At 35.4% G+C, this 16,154-nt stretch overlaps 1 protein-coding gene across 5 annotated transcripts in view; it reads left to right on the top strand.

The window, feature by feature from the left end:
* Window positions 1–16,154, top strand: part of LOC150107502 (focal adhesion kinase 1-like) — a 496,861-nt gene that overhangs the window by 176,589 nt on the left and 304,118 nt on the right. For all 5 annotated transcript variants that reach the window (XM_090391922.1, XM_090391925.1, XM_090391923.1 and 2 more), the window contains one exon: window positions 12,613–12,753. In XM_090391922.1, the coding sequence (XP_090248048.1) occupies window positions 12,613–12,753 (141 nt within the window). The remainder of the gene's footprint in view (window positions 1–12,612; window positions 12,754–16,154) is intronic.

Consider the following 16,154-nt stretch of genomic DNA (forward strand, 5'->3'; position numbering starts at 1 on the left):
GTTTTGACTAATTTCTCTGTTATTCCATATAAATTTATTCAGTTGACTTCCTGCCATACCAGCTTGCAGATTTTGTTGTCTATTTCCATATTTAATTTACCATCTTCACTAAAAATCGTGCCTAAGTAGCTGAAATGTTTTACTTGTTCTATAGATTCTCCATTCACATGCAGTTGATATTTTCAATGCTTCTACCTATTTTCTTTGTCTTGTTATTGCTGAACTTCATACCATATCTATTACAACAGTTATTCAATTTGGTCAGGGAATCTTGCAGACTTGTAGTGGATTTATTTAGAAGTATGACATCATCCGCATAAAGTAAACAGCTGACATTAACATCTCCAATTCTGATATCATATTCAATACCACTATCCTTCATAATGTAATCCATATAGCTAATGAATAACAGAGGGGATAATGTACACCCTTGTCTCACACCAGATTTAACAATAAACCATCTTCCTGTACTTCCTTCAATTCTAACTGCTGACTTACAACTCAAATAAAGACTAAGTATTGCTTGATATAATGCCCCACTAACACCATACAATGGTAGTGTTTTAAATAGCTTCTCTCTTTGTACCTTGCAATATGCTTTTTCCAGATCTAAACTTAAATACATATTTTTGTTATATTCCCATGACTTCTCAACTATTTGTCGTAAAGTGAAAATCTGATCCTGACAGCCTCTATTTGGCCTGAATCCAGTTTGTTCTTCAACCAGCTTTTCTTCCACAATTCTTCTCAACTGTTTCTCAAGTATACTTGCGTAGATCTTGCCAGGAACACTCAGTAGGGAAATATGTCTGTAATTCTCACATTCAGTTTTATTTCTCTTTTTATATATGGGTATTATAAGAGCTCTACACCAATCATTTGGAATTTGTCCTTCTGTCCAGGCCCTCTAAACTATACAGTGCAGCCACTGTAAGACTTATACCTCCATACTTGGACATTTCTGGTCGAATGTCATTTACTCCAGCTGCCTTTCCACATTTCAGACTTTTGATGACTTTTCTACTTCAAGTATGGAAATGTATTCCTGATTGCATGCCTGATCAGTGTTTTTTATCACTGTGCTGTCATCATACCTAGTTTCATTTAGCAATTTTGCAAATTAATTGCTCCACACTTTGAGGATATCTTTTTCTCCAGTTTTTATCACCTTTATCATCTCTAATTTCTTTTACAGCACTCTTTCCTCTTTTTCTGAGCTTTTTCAACAACCTCCAGAATATTTTGGCACTTTCTTGATATTTATTTTCTATATTCTTACCAAAGGCTTTCCCTGAGTTTTGTTTAGCTAGTTTTACACAGTGTTTAGCTTTCTTGCATTTGTCTCTGTATTCTCTAAAAGCTCAAGCTGACTTATTCACCAGGAACTTTTGATATGCTTTCTTCTTTTTCTTCACTGCCTCTCTAACTTCCTGTGTCCACCATGGAGTTCTGATTTTTCTATCCTTGCAGACAACCTCACCACATGCCTCTCTGGCTGAATCAATCAATGTTTTCTTCAGGGCTTGCCACTGAATCTGCAAGGTTCTTGTTCTCAAACTCTTTCATTTTTTTCTTGAATAATGTTTGTGTATTTTAGTCTACAGTTCCGCTTTAAAACTTTCTTACATGTGTTCTTCTTTTCAATATGAACTTCCAGTTTTATCCTGCTCAAGACTAAATGGTGATCACTTCCGATTTCAAATCCTCTGTACACTCTGCTGTCCTGCACCTGGGAGAAAACATCACTATTGTTGTGTCCTGAATAAGCATTAAAAAGGTTTATATTAAAATATTCAGGTCACAACATTAATTCTACTCAGGCAGAGAACATGGAACGTTGGCAATAGAAAAAATAAATTGTTTGTGAATACAAGTCAAGATAAAGTTTAAGGAATTGTATAAAAATGTATAAATTGTTTAAATATAATCTGTATTAAGTGTTGGCCTGATATTAGAAATTCATGTAAGCTGGCAAAATCCATTTGGAAAACCAGCCTCTTGCACTGAAATAGTAAAGCCTGTGAGTCAGGGTTCAAAGGTCACTTTTACCGTCCTGCATTATGAAAGTATTGGAAAGGGAAAACCTAAGCGTCTTCCAGGAATAGGAGGCAGACACACGTGCGAAAAATTAATAGAGGGAGCTAATGAGATTGACGTGGACACACGTGACCGAGTTGGCGCGTGCCGCAAATATTGAGATTTAACGAGAGGAGAAAATGAAACAAAAAGGCCTTGCATGAAGATTCGAGATCTTTTATTTTCCTGGATTCCTGATCTCTCGGAGTGGTCCTGCTCGTCGTGGAGGGAAGTCCCTGGCCAGTCGCGGAAGTCACTTAGTTCGTCCGTCGTAGCATTCGTATTTGGCCAAGCTATGTCCGTGTTCTAGGATAGCTGTGATGTCGTACGATGGAGGGACTAAATTGAGCCGTCCATTCAAGGCGACGTTACCGTGCCACCTCCCATGTTTCCCTCGGAGATTCTACTCGAACAGATCTACGGAAGATATCCTCCAAAGCAATTACATTTGAAGGCCATGATGATTAGACAAGGCTGGAACAAGTTTTAAGAGTTCAAGGACAGAAATGGTAATGTAGATTTTTGAAATACTAATTCCAATTGTAAGAAGAGAGTGAATTTCCTGTGTGAACATTTAAATTGGACTGAACTTAAAGAACTGTAAGAGTAGCCTACAACTAGATACATGTCCGAGACAGTGTTAAGAATTGTTTGCCCAAGAGGCCGAATAGATACAAGATCATGTTAAACTAAAAGTGTAATTGTGCTGATGTGTTCACTGGTAGCCACGTGTATCCGAATGACTTAATGATAATCTATGAATTGTATTTTATGATTGTATTCAAGGTTACTAAGATTTAGTATGTGTGATAAGTACAAGTTAATTAGAGCTTTTGATCTGAGTCGAGTGCAACCATATTATCCTGTTTTGAAATGTATTATTGTGTATCACCTTAAAGCTAATTAAATTGTTTCATTCATGTACTTGCCTGATCTGCTTATATTATATGAATTCAAAACTACCGCTCATAAAAATAACAACGAACCAAGCGGGATAAACCCATGAATACTAATGCAATAAGTAAGCCGCGACTGTAAGAAAGAAAAGGACAAGTGAGGGGGAGATAAATTTAGGCTTGATCAAATAATCATTAACTCTCTAAAGGAGTCACCCTGAACAAGAATCCTTTCTACCTAGGTATTAGCTGGCACAGCATAAATATAAATGTGTTAATACTTATAGGGTGAATTTCTTCAGATTGTTTGTTTAGGACATAGAGAGGCCATTAGGACCAAACCACTGAAGGAGAGAATATTTGATTGTAGAGTTTAAATTATAAGGGATAAATGTGTATAAGTAAGGTACAGTGTTAGACGAGTTTTAAATTTAAGAAAGATAGGATGTTGGATTAGTTAAGAAAGGGTAGATAAAGGGTAAATAACTAATTAAGTAAAGAAAAAGCAAACAAGATAAGAAAAAGTCTCAACATAAATGGCATAGCTGGTAGGATAAAGGAAAGATATAAAACAATAGAAGTTAATCTAAACGATTAGAGTACAAATGTATTATAACAAATAAGTAGAGAGATAAATATTATAAGAAACGTCGTAACACTATCAGTAATAACATAGTCAATGAGACTTTTTTTATTTCTTGCCTCTTCTCTCCATGTGAATTTGTGCACATTTTTATGTTGGAACATTGTGTTAGTAATAACCAGACTGGTTATTAGCCATTATTATTAGCTTTGCTCTTTTCTCCAAATTTTCCCAATATATTTTTGTATAATTGATAATCATTTCCTACTCTGCTATTTAGATTCCCAACAAGGATTAACTTTTCTCTTTTCATTGTGTCAGTTGCTTTCTCTAAAGCTTAAAAAATTCCTCCACTTCTATCTTAGTAGAGCCTTCTTTGGGATCATAAGCACAAATAAGTCCCATTGACAAATATGTCTCAGTTCCCCATTTTGATATTTGCCCACATCACTCTACTTGAGATTGCCTGCCATTCAAGAAGATTAGCCTTGTATTTAGTGTTAATATGATATATTTTTGTATATCATATTAGTGTAAATGCTGTTCTACACACCGAAGGGATGCAAATAATAGGGAGATTAGAGGTTGAAAGAATTAGAAGTGTATCAAGTGTTAATTGGCTTAGACTTAGATATTAATGAGGCTGTGGGACTAGATGATATATCACCACATATTTTTAAGGAATGCGATAAAGAGTTAACCATGTCCTTGGCCTAGTTATTTAATGAAAGTCTTGCGCTAGGAATTGTTTCAGTCGTGGAAAGAAGGCAAAATTGTACCACTCCACAAGAATAGCTCTAGAACAAAAAGTTTACAGATTATAGATCAGACTGTATATCTGCAGTTTTGATCAGAATATTAGAGATATTTGTTAGGAACTGAATATTGGATTGGATTAATAAACATAGGATTCTCTGTGATGGTCAGCATGGATTCAGTCTTATGTTCAGAGATTGGATCTCTGAATGATACTAGCTAGTTTTGCATGATGAAACAGTTTCTCAGAAAAGGAAAGTAACTATTGATGTGCGTCATGGATCTCTTCTTGCTCCCTTGCTATTTAACTTATTTGTTAATATTTCATGTGAATTGACTAGTGATATTTGTTTGATGCAAAGTTGGAGTGAATTGTGAAGAATGTTTTGCTGATAATTCCTTTCAGGGAGGTTTGAACAGACTTTTAGCTTGGACAGATGGGTAGGATTATAGTTTTAATATTAATAAATACAACTGCACTTTGTGTTGACAGTGGACTGAAATTCAGAGAGCACATTGCAAGTGTTGCAAAGACTGCATATCATATTGCTGTTGTGATTAGGAGTGCATTGAAAAGTAGGGATTAGGAGGAAGGTAGTTGTGCCACTGTACAAGGCATTGGTCAAACCACACGTGAATTGTACTCAAATTTGGTCACCCAGTTTTCATTGCAATATCGCAACATCGGAGATGGTCCAGGAGCGAATTACTAAGATAGTATCAAGTTATGCAGAAAAGTTGAGTGAATGTGAATTGCAGAGTATAGTGGAGAAGAGGAGGTGATATGATATATACTTAAGTTGGGGGATTTTCCCAGATTAATCCAGAGGGGAATTATAAAACGATTAGGTGTGAGAGGGGGAAAGAGAAGCCAGCCTTGAAAGTTGTGTAAAGGTGGGGGTGAAGAAGAGTACGAGAGTAGAAATTTTTAACTTGGCGAGTGGGATGCATTTTCAGAATGCATTGCAGTGGAGAGTGTAAATGAGCTTAAACTTTTTTTTTTCATGACATTAATTTTTGTAAAACATGAACATTTCTGGAGATTCCAGCGATTATCATAAACCATTCTTCAAAACTTCTCAAAACATAGAATTCATTTTTTAAGATGCATATTGTTCATCATGGTATTGTGTGTTCATATATGTACAGTAAAAATACATGTTTAGCAGTAGTTTCATTTTAAAACAACAAATGGAATGAATGCTCAGTAATATCAAAACTGAGCTGCTAGCCTGAAACAAGGCTTCGATGTCATCTATTAATTGTACCAGTTCCTCCTAATATAAATTCATTTCTCCATCAATTAATTCACTAATTTCGTTTTCACTCATATCGCAAAAGCTCTTTAAGTGGCCATTACTATAAAAATAATATTTTTATAGTAATGGCGTAAAAAAAGCATTACATATTGCATATAACTCGCCAGAAAATAAATTGCTCAGCTTGAGATTAACACACTTATCTGACCGTTCACAGTGCCATTAATATAAAAATTAGATAGCAGTGGTCAAAGTACGCATTCTTAGATACCCAGTGGTTATCCTTAATTTCTTTGGAGTTTTACACTTAGCTAACTGCTCAAAATGCTGCATTCCAGAGTTGATACATTCATAACTGGAATCTTTCAAGTAGGTTATGTGTAAAACATTTAAGAATAGAATATCCTACATCTTTGGCTTAGGTAATCCACTGTTCCAATTCAAGTGTAACAGGATTTCAGAACTCTAGATGGTCATGCCTAAAACTACTTCTGTGGATGAGGTTGATGTCCTTCCAGAGGATTCTGTGCTCATTGTTAATGCCATGTTGAACTAGGACTGGACTTTTGCGATTCATAATATTTTTATTATTATTAAGAGAGGCCTCCAGGGAGTCAGAGACTCATCGAGGGGAGGCCACATAGTACACACACCAGCTATCATACTTATTCTTGAATTCATTCACACTGCTTGCACTTACAACATCCAATGACAATCCATTCCAATCACGCACCATCCTCTGAGAGAAAAATCTAGCCCTCGCCCTCTTCTTACCAGCCTTTATTCTCAGCTTCCAAGGATGCCCTCTTGTCCTTTCCTCACCCTCCATAAATTGAAAAATTCCATCACTTGAAATTCTGTATGACCTTTTCAGAAGTTTGTATGTCCCAATCATATCACCCCTCTTTCTCCTGTTTGTTAGTGTCTGCATTCTACAAATTCTCAATCTGTCTTCATAATCTATTCCACAATCATGATATAATTTTTAACACTCTCCTTTGTACTTTCTCTCCAATATATCAAAATCACAATGGAAACCAGGAGACAGACCTGCACACATCACCTTCCTTTAGTCCAAGTGAGATCTTATCAAGGCTTTGTAAAAGGCAAAATGACATCCTTATATTTAACATGTGAATGTTCGCTTCAGCATTGCAATTATCTTTTGAGTTATATTTGCAATTTTTGCCACATGACCTCTGAACTTCAACTTCCTATCTACTAACACTCCAAGATCCCTAGCCTCATCGGTTTCTTCTAGCATAATTCAGTCAATATAATACGACATTGGATATCTAATCATGTCTAATTGAATGACTTTACATTTACTGATACTCATTTTTCCCTGCCCATAATTCTAGCCTATTTAAATCATTTTACAAGTACTGCATATCAGCAACATTCCTGATTACCCTACCTTTCTTTGCATCATCAGCAAATAGCTGTATGTTGCTTGTCAATCCTTCCCAATATCATTAATGTACAGATTGAATAACAGTGGGCCAAGCCCTAATCTTTGTGGTACACTATTTGTTACCTTAAATCTTGCAGACTCACATCCCCCATATACCACTTTTTGATATCTGTCAGTCAGCCATCCTCTTATCCATGCTAATATTGTATAACCCAAATCCATTTTCTCCAATTTATGCAGCAGTGTGCCATGCTGTATTCTGTCAAAAGTGTTAGCAAAATCCAAAAGTACCATGGTTTATCCATTCCCCGTTTAGTTCAATGGTAACATTGTTATAGAGTGTGAGCAAGTTGCTAAAACATGACCTTCCTTTAGTAAATCCATGTTGTTCATTGCAAAGTAGAGATTCACTGTCAGCCCATTTCTGAATGCGAGCCCTAACCAATTTTTTCCAAAATCTTTGCCACCACCATTTCTGAGATACCGATTGGTCGATAGTTGGATACATCAGTCTTTGCACCACCCTTGTGCAGTGGAATTCCATACATTCCTTCCATTCCTGCAGAATCTTCCATGTTTTGAGACTCATATTAAACAACCTGATCAAACAGATTGTTGTTGCCAGTCCTCTTCTTTGTGCCATTGACCATGACTGCTGCAGTGAGAAGAGCTTATGCTCACCTGGCACCTTGATATGCACAGGATAAAGAAAGCTTCTTTGTTCCTGTGGTTAATAATAAAAAAAAAAAAAAAAAAACTTCATAGTATAAATATGGTTTAAATTTGGAACTGATTCTGTATTCTGGTGACATATTGGGAAAAGCCAGATAATATGGTTGACTCTCACTATAGCAAAAACTGTTATAACAGAATTGCTCACTTTAACAAACTATTGAAAAGTCCCAAATAAAACCCTACAGACACATGTTATTCTGGGAAAAAAAAAAAATTCATTTTCAAAAACTACTGAGACACTCTTCCTGTTGTCCTGCAAGTTTGCTATAGTGAGAGTTTACTGTACATGAGGAATTGGAATCCCCTTCTCTTAGCAGCAGTAGGAGATGGTATCAAATTGTTAATGGATCTTTGGGTAATAGAGGGATTGTTCCCATACTGCCATATTGTTAATTTGATAGTAAAGCTTTTGTCGTAATGATACGTCAACATCAGTGGAACAACAGGTATATGCTCTTATGAGCTGAGTTTTTCTGTATTTATTTGCATGTGAAGATAGATTTGTAGTATGTGGGACTGGACTGGCAAGAGTCTCCTCTGCATACGGCACATGTTTGGGGGTTTGTTGTGCCATTGGTGGTTATCAGCATTTGCTGTTGAGTTCTCATGCAGTTGTTGATGGGACTCTTAGGTTCTCTTTTGTTGATTTTTGGGTGGCCAAGTATTGTTTGCTGCCTCTGTAGTTGGTGGGATGTGGTCTGTCTCAGCTGGCATATTAGTTTTTGCAGGAAGCCTTTGCATAGTTTTCTCTGCATTTAACACAGCAGAAATTTGCCTTGCAGCAATGTTGCAAGTCGCCAAATTTTTGACAATGGTGGCATTGTCCAGTACCTTCTGTTGTAATGGTTCTAGTTTTATAGCCAGGTACCAAACTGTACTGTTTGCTAATTTTCGCTAGGACAAGGGGCATTGGCTTCTTGTCTGCTCAGAGCATACGGCTAACTTTAATAGGGCTTAGCCCATGGTTTTGGAGGCCTATTGTGACTTCCTCAGTGGTGATGGATTCTGTAATACTGTGTGGTACCACCTTGAAGTTTTAAAGTGAATGTGTGGTATTGGACATTTTTATTGTCTAAAAGTTTAGTGAGTGTGTTGGTAGTTGGCTGTAGAACAGGAGGAAACTCTTTCCTTATGTTGGTTTGTTTCTGTTTCCATGGAGGTTGCAGTTTCATTTGATGTTCGTTCCTTGCATCGTTTTTTCCTTCAGACTTCACAGAACCAGGTTTGTTCTTCAGCTGTTTTCGTGGGATAAATATGTGTCAGATTGTAATACAGTCTTGGACTCCGGTCTGTTTTCAATGATCGCTGTCTGAATCACTGGATCTTGTCTCACTGTGGGCATGAATATTTGTGGTTGTCTTTAGGTAAGGAACAAATAGTAAGGCTTTTGACTCTGTAGATCATGTGAAACTGTGGAATGTGTTAAGAACAATGGGAGCACCGGAGCATTTCATTATCCTTCTGAGGAATCTTTATTGTGAACAAGAAACTACTGTCCGAACCGATCTTGGAGAAACCAAGTATTTCACAATAGGTAAAGGGGTGCGACAAGGATGTATCTTATCTCTGTACCTGCTTAACTTGTACAGCGAATACATTTTAAGAATGGCAGGACTGGAGGAGTCTTCAGTTGGAATTAAAATTGGTGCAAGAAATATTAATAATTTGAGGTATGTAGATGATACCACCTTCTTAGCAGAATACAAAGATTTGGAGGAACTTATTATGAAAGTTAAAGAAGAAAGTGCTAAATGTGACCTCAAGCTTAATCTCAAAAAGACAAAAGTTATAGCAACATGTGAACTTAATGATTTTGAAGTAGATGAGGAGAAAATTAAAGTAGTTAACAATTTTGTGTTCCTAGGATCTCAAATTGATAAAGATGTGTATTGTACTGAAGAAGTTAGAAGATTATTACTCGATTATTAGAAGAGGATTATTAAAGATAAAGATATCAGCCTCGCAACAAAAATCAGAATCATAAAAGCAATGGTATTTCCTGTGGTACTGTATGGATGTGAAAGTTGTACCCTGAGAAAAAGTGAAAGAAGGAAGATAGATGCATTTGAATTGTGGATTTGGAGATGCTTACTAAGAATACGATGGATTGCAAAGCAAACCAATAAATCAGTGTTAGACAGAATAAAGCCAGATTGCTCCCTCGAAGCTGATCATCAAGCAAAAATGGTCATACTTGGACACATTATGTGAGTAAATGATGACAGTCTGGAGAAGATGATGATGCTTGCTAAAGTTGATGGAAGCAGGAGAAGAGGAAGACCAAGAATTAGATGGTTGGATGGAGTTAAAGAAGCAACTGAAATGGGATTGGAAATTCTGAAAGATCTGGCCAGGGACAGATCTGACTGGAGAACGTATGTTCATAGAATCACCAGGAGTCAAAAACGACTTGATGGAACATAACAACAAACTATGCAAGAGATAAATTTCATCATCGGGTGTGAGACCACTGTCTTGCTTTTTGGAGACCTGAAGGAATTGTGCATCCTGCCAGATTTATTGTACTTGCAACATACATTTATATAGGAGAAACAGGATGCACAATTCCTATCAGACAGAAAGAACATAAACGACACATTAAATATAATAATTATGGTGAAGCTGGCCTTTCTGATCATGCCCTGAATTCCTTACACAGAGTTGACTGGAAAAGCACTAAATCACTACATCGCACTAAAACATGGCATGAACAGAAATTTAAGGAAGCATGTGAGATTATTATCAACCACCCCAATCTGAACAATAATGATGGTCTAAAAATCCCAAACATATGGAAGGTATATATATTCGACCCACAGAACGTTCCTCACTAAGAACAACTATAAACAGGACTGTAGAAAATCCAGTATCTTAAAAGCAAAAATAAGAATTGTAATACTAAAAATAGGATATCATTATTTCTGAAAAAAACCATCTGAAAGAATGTTTATTCCTGTCATCGTAAATAGAATTTAGCATGATGTATTTTTTATTTTATTTTATTTATTTAATTTTTTTTTTCACTAGAGGTCATGCCAATAGAATAACATGTGATCAAATCATTGTTTCTTTAGTTTACAGTTAATAATGTAACTCAGCTTGTCTTGTATATTGATGTATGCTCCAGATGATGATCTTGATGTGAAGATCGAAACGTCGGGATAATAAAAAAGTTTTTTTAACATGATTGTAAATTCCATAAATTTTTAAAATGAATGTACTATAGATCTTTTATGGATGGGAGCACTTAAAAAATTATCTAGCTGTTGGGTTGTGACTGATTACTTGATGTAGTTCTCTCCCATAGAAGTGCAATTTTTCCATTATAATTTGGTAATCTGTCTATCATATTGACCTTTTCCCTTTATCCAATTTTAAAATTATTAAGTTGATTTGTTTTAGTACAGGCTGTAGTGAGTGAAGGCCTCAAAGTGATAAGAAAGTGAACTTTCTTAAAAAAAAGTTTAAAGCATAATTTATTTTCATACATGTGAAAGGTATGAAAAATTTCATTGTATATTGTGCATAAACTCTAAATAAGAAATCTTTATAGTAACAATAGCAAAATTGTATCCTTTCACATGAAAACTTCTGTTTGAATAGATCAGAACTTTTCCTGACACTTTCACTATCAATTTGCATATAGGTATAATATTAGGTTTCTGTTTGCAAACTTGAAGAATCAAACCTTAGAAGAAGATTGTTTTATCTTGTTCTTCTCAAAGAAGTGAACAAAGGATTGTCAGATGTGTATAATTCTTCTCTTCTTCTTCTTCTTCTGCAGCTTCTCCCACTTAAGTGGGGTCACTGTTTGTTATGAGTCTCCTCCACACCTTCCTGTCTTGGGCTGTCACCACATCCAAGTTCTTCATCTTCAAGTCCTCTTCTACCAGCTCCCTCCATCTCTTCTTTGGCCGCCCACGCTTCCGCCTTCCTTGCACATCCATCTGCATGACCCTTCTTCCCACATATTCATCCTCCCTCCTCATCACATGACCAAACCATCTCAACCTTGCCTCCTGTATTTTCGCTCCTAAGTTCGTAACTTTCACTGTTCCCCTGACATAGTCATTTCTCAGATGATCCTTTCTGGTCACACCGCACATCCACCTAAGCATTCTCATCTCTGCTACTTCCATCCTGCTGATGTTATTTTTCCTCAGGGCCACAGTTTCTATAGCATATGTCATAGCTGGCCTCACTACTGTCCTATAAATTTTGCCTTTCAGATTGATCGGCACCCTCTTATCACATAACACTCCAGCCATCTCCCTCCAGTTCCTCCAACCTGCTTGTATCCTGCATCCCACTTCCTTCTCACCTCCTCCATCTTCTTCCACTGTCGAACCTAAGTATCTAAAGTCTCTCACCTTCCTGATGACATTTCCTTCCAGCTCCAGGTCTGTCTCCTGGCCACCGCCCACTGCGCAACACATATACTCTGTCTTACTTCTGCTCAGTCTCATACCTCTCTCTTCCAGTACTTTTCTCTATCTTTCCAGTTTAGTTTCCGCTTCTCTTGTATCTACACACAGCAAGATGTCATCTGCATACAATTAAAATATGAAAAATTAAAAGTTTTCTGTATGAAAGAAATTGCAGATATAAGAAATATATTTAAACAGGATCATTAGATTAATTATTTTTAGAGATCTCTAGGCAGATATTCATTGTATTGAGGAGGTGGGGGGGGGAACCTAATAAGAATAAACATTTGATCTATGATACCAAATTTCACCTAAATGGATCTACTTCAGAAGATATATATTTATTTTCTTTCTTGCCTTAATTTCAATGAGTAGGCATTTCTTATTGTTCATTAATTCATGTATTTTTGGAATGAAGAAATTTAATAAGATTTTAATTGATAGTTGTTTTCTTTTTCTGTTATAGCCTAAAGCACTGCGGAAAATGATCCAGAGCCAGTTCAAAAAATTTGCATCGCTGACTGAAAATGACTGTATGTTCAAGTTCCTAGAGTTAGTCCATCCAGTGTTGAAATATGATAGGGAGATTTTCAAATGTGCACTTGGAGTATGATTTTTTTTAATATTGTTATGTCATAATTTTCATAGTACATGTACTGTAGATGTTTAGTTTATTTTGTGCTTTTAATTACCACTACCTCTGCAGATCATTACTTTTCCAATATGTGGATACAATAAAACCATATATAAAGACATTCCCCAACTTAGGTAAGAGTTACATTTCACAAACTTTAACTCTAATTTTATGTAAACCAGATTTAATCTCCCCTCCAACCCATTAATTACATCCCATTACTTACGTGTTTGCAGTTCGTGTATGTATTGCTTTGTCCACTTTCATATTGATGTTAAAAACGTCTTTACCAGCATTTTATCCAAAAATTTTTGTCATGGAAATCATTGTTATGGAAGCATCACGTTCAAAAGTGTTGTATGTGTACATAGCAAGGAGAACTTATGATAAAGATGCTTTTAATGCCTAATTTAAAATTTAATGTTTTGACACAAAAATAGACTTCAAAAACTTCTAAGTATGCTGTGGGACCCCCCCTTATGTACCTTGTATATAATGTTTTGAAAGAATTATCAGATTTTTTAAAATATAATTATCAGTACCAGAATTTTTTTTTCTTTATAATTTTCATTTTAATCTCTAGATCAGATCATTTGATTTACTTAAGTTAGGACAATGGAGTAATGTTTCACACTTTTCTTTATGCCTTGCACATAAGAATAGTAATGTGAATTATTTCTTCTGGAGTAGACAAAGCAGAGATTCTATAGATGTTAAATGCTTTACTGATGAAGAAATCATTAAAATCATTTGATAAGAAGGCAGTGTTACAATTCTTTTAGTAAATGTTTGTCAGAAGAACATAAAGAATGAGCATGATTTAATAAGAACTTAATTGTCCCAGCCTTTTGACCAGGAATAATCCTGGTGAGACTTAGTATGGATATAGTGGCCTGTTAGAGTCTTCTTCCTAAAAACTGAAAATTGTAAGCTAAAAAGTCTATTTCCATGTCCATTTCTTTTTTGAAAAGTGAACTGGATCATGGGATGGAGTGCATTTATTTTGGAAAGAAACAATTGTAACTCAGAAGAGCTATTTCAAATGACAAAAATGTCATTCAAATTATATCCACACGATCTAGGTGAATTATTTTCAAAGTGACATTCAAAATGTTCATGAAGAAGTTGGTGGTGGTTGGAGAAATTGGACTGCCCATAGCCCTTCCTATCTATTGATATGATTTGTTTTAAAAGGTGAAATAACTAGACTGTATAACAAAATCAAATCGTTTTATCATATCCAGTGGAAATTCTTGTTAGAGTAATTCAATGGTATCTGATAAAGGAATATTGGGAAACAAAGACACATCATCAAAACTGATCATAACATTGGAAGGGCTTAGATGAAGCTCACAGATTTTGTTTTTAAAATTCAAAATGATTTTTATATAAGTCGAAGATCTAGTACAGGTAGCAAGTAAATTAGATAAGCATTTTGAAAACTTATAAGTGGGACATCCTATAAAGTCAACAGCTGGTCTTAAGGGATCACCAGATTTATGAACTTTGGGTAATATAATCTGGGTGGATGACCACAGAAGGTTTTAAGTTTTTTCTTTTGTTCATATTCCCAAATAGAAATATTATCAATGAGAGAATTAAGCCTATTCATCTGGCTGCCAGTAAGATCAGGTGAGAGAGACACAAGTAGAATTGTCTTGAAGTAAAAGTTGACATTTTTCTATCATATTCTCTTTTATGTTTAACAGCAAGAGCTTTTCCTTTGTCTGCCTTGGTAATAACCAAGTTGAAATTTTCTTCAAGGACCTCAAAGCTTTAAATTCAGAAAAACAAAAATTAGGGCAAGGAGGTAATTTTAGCATTGAAAAGAATTTTTGCACATTCGAACTGAATTCTTTTAGCTGTCTTAGAAGATAAGGAAGAATGGTGTGAAAAAATCCATATGAGCTGCTTTTTTATGAGAGAAACAGAAAAGTTATATTCTTTTGATAAAAGAATATATCCGTTTCATCAGCAACTTTGATTACTGGCCTTAACATGACTTATGAGTGAATCAAACTTAGGTTTTAAATTTGAATTAATTTGAATTTAAGTTGAACTTGAAATAGTTACAATTTGAATTAAAAACATGATGGTAAGCGGTTGATGAAATATCAAGAATAATATTAAAAAATTCAGGCTGTTTTCCTTATTTAAGAGGGATAAGGAATTTTTTTTGCCCTTGTATAAATATGATGGGCTTTTGGCATCCAATAGATTTCTTTTATTTTATAGCAGAATAACCTGGGCTGTGTAGCTCGGGGGAAGTGCATTTTGCATCCTCTGTACTAGGCTGCCTGAAGAAAGACTTAGGTTCAAGACAACCACAGGAACTTTTTTCAGAGAAAATCGAACTGTAGAACACACATTATTTCAGACAATAACATATCCTGTAAGAGTTAAGGATCATGAGATGGCTGCACTTGCTTGCCAACCTCTTCATTGGTTGCTATTTATAATTAGTGATAGTCTTGGGCCAGCTATCTCTGATTGGCTACTGGTGGAGATTGAGCTACCCACTCTGTCTCCAATAAAAAAAGTTAGATAGGGCTAAAATAGCCTCCCCTACTCCCTATAAGTGAATAAAAGGCATTAACTGATTTTGATTTTGGATCTTACAATGTTTTAAAAATATTATTATTTTTCTGTTTTTTTTTTGTGGACTGAAGATGCCTGTGAAATTCTACAAATAAATAAGTTTTAACATGAGTTTTCTTTCATGTATAGTTTATTATAGTTTTGTTATATCATCGAGGGTATGCACTGCAAAGCATATTTTCCATGTGGTACACAAGGGAAATTTTTATAATTTTGTTTTTGCAAACAAAATTATAGAAATAATTTCTTAATGCTTATACAATTTTTTTTTTTATTCTGTTGAATGGCTAACAAAGATTGTTCAGTTTGAAACATCTAGTTTGAGTACCAATTTTGATATTTGTTATATTTGGTTGCAGTAGTCCAAAATATTTTCAAAGCAAATGGTTGGAATGCTATGCGAAAGAGTACTACATTTTGATAGGTTCATACATTTCAAGACTGATGGCATAACTCCTGAAGACCACCTCATTCTAGTTGGTCCTCAGGTTACTTATTATCAATTGCTTGCCTGGCTGGCCAAGTGGATACTATCTCTGCTGTCCAACTGATAACTATGGCTTTTAATTCCAACAGTGGCATGGATGTTGGTGTAAGCCATTTATGTAACGGACCATTTTCACTACCTAGTGTGTCTGAATTGTTGATTGATGACTTGCTTTCTATACAATTCTTTGCATATGAACGAAGTTTGGTGGCAGTCTTTTGCTACGAGAGATTGAACTGCTTGGGGAAAGCTGCATCATGATAATTGAACACAATAGCTTATATTTTAT

Source organism: Typopeltis vanoorti, chromosome 4, assembly GCF_054136105.1.
Source record: "Typopeltis vanoorti isolate ZY-2024b chromosome 4, IOZ_Tvanoo_1.0, whole genome shotgun sequence".
In the NCBI taxonomy this organism is placed as follows: Eukaryota; Metazoa; Arthropoda; class Arachnida; order Uropygi; family Thelyphonidae; genus Typopeltis; species Typopeltis vanoorti.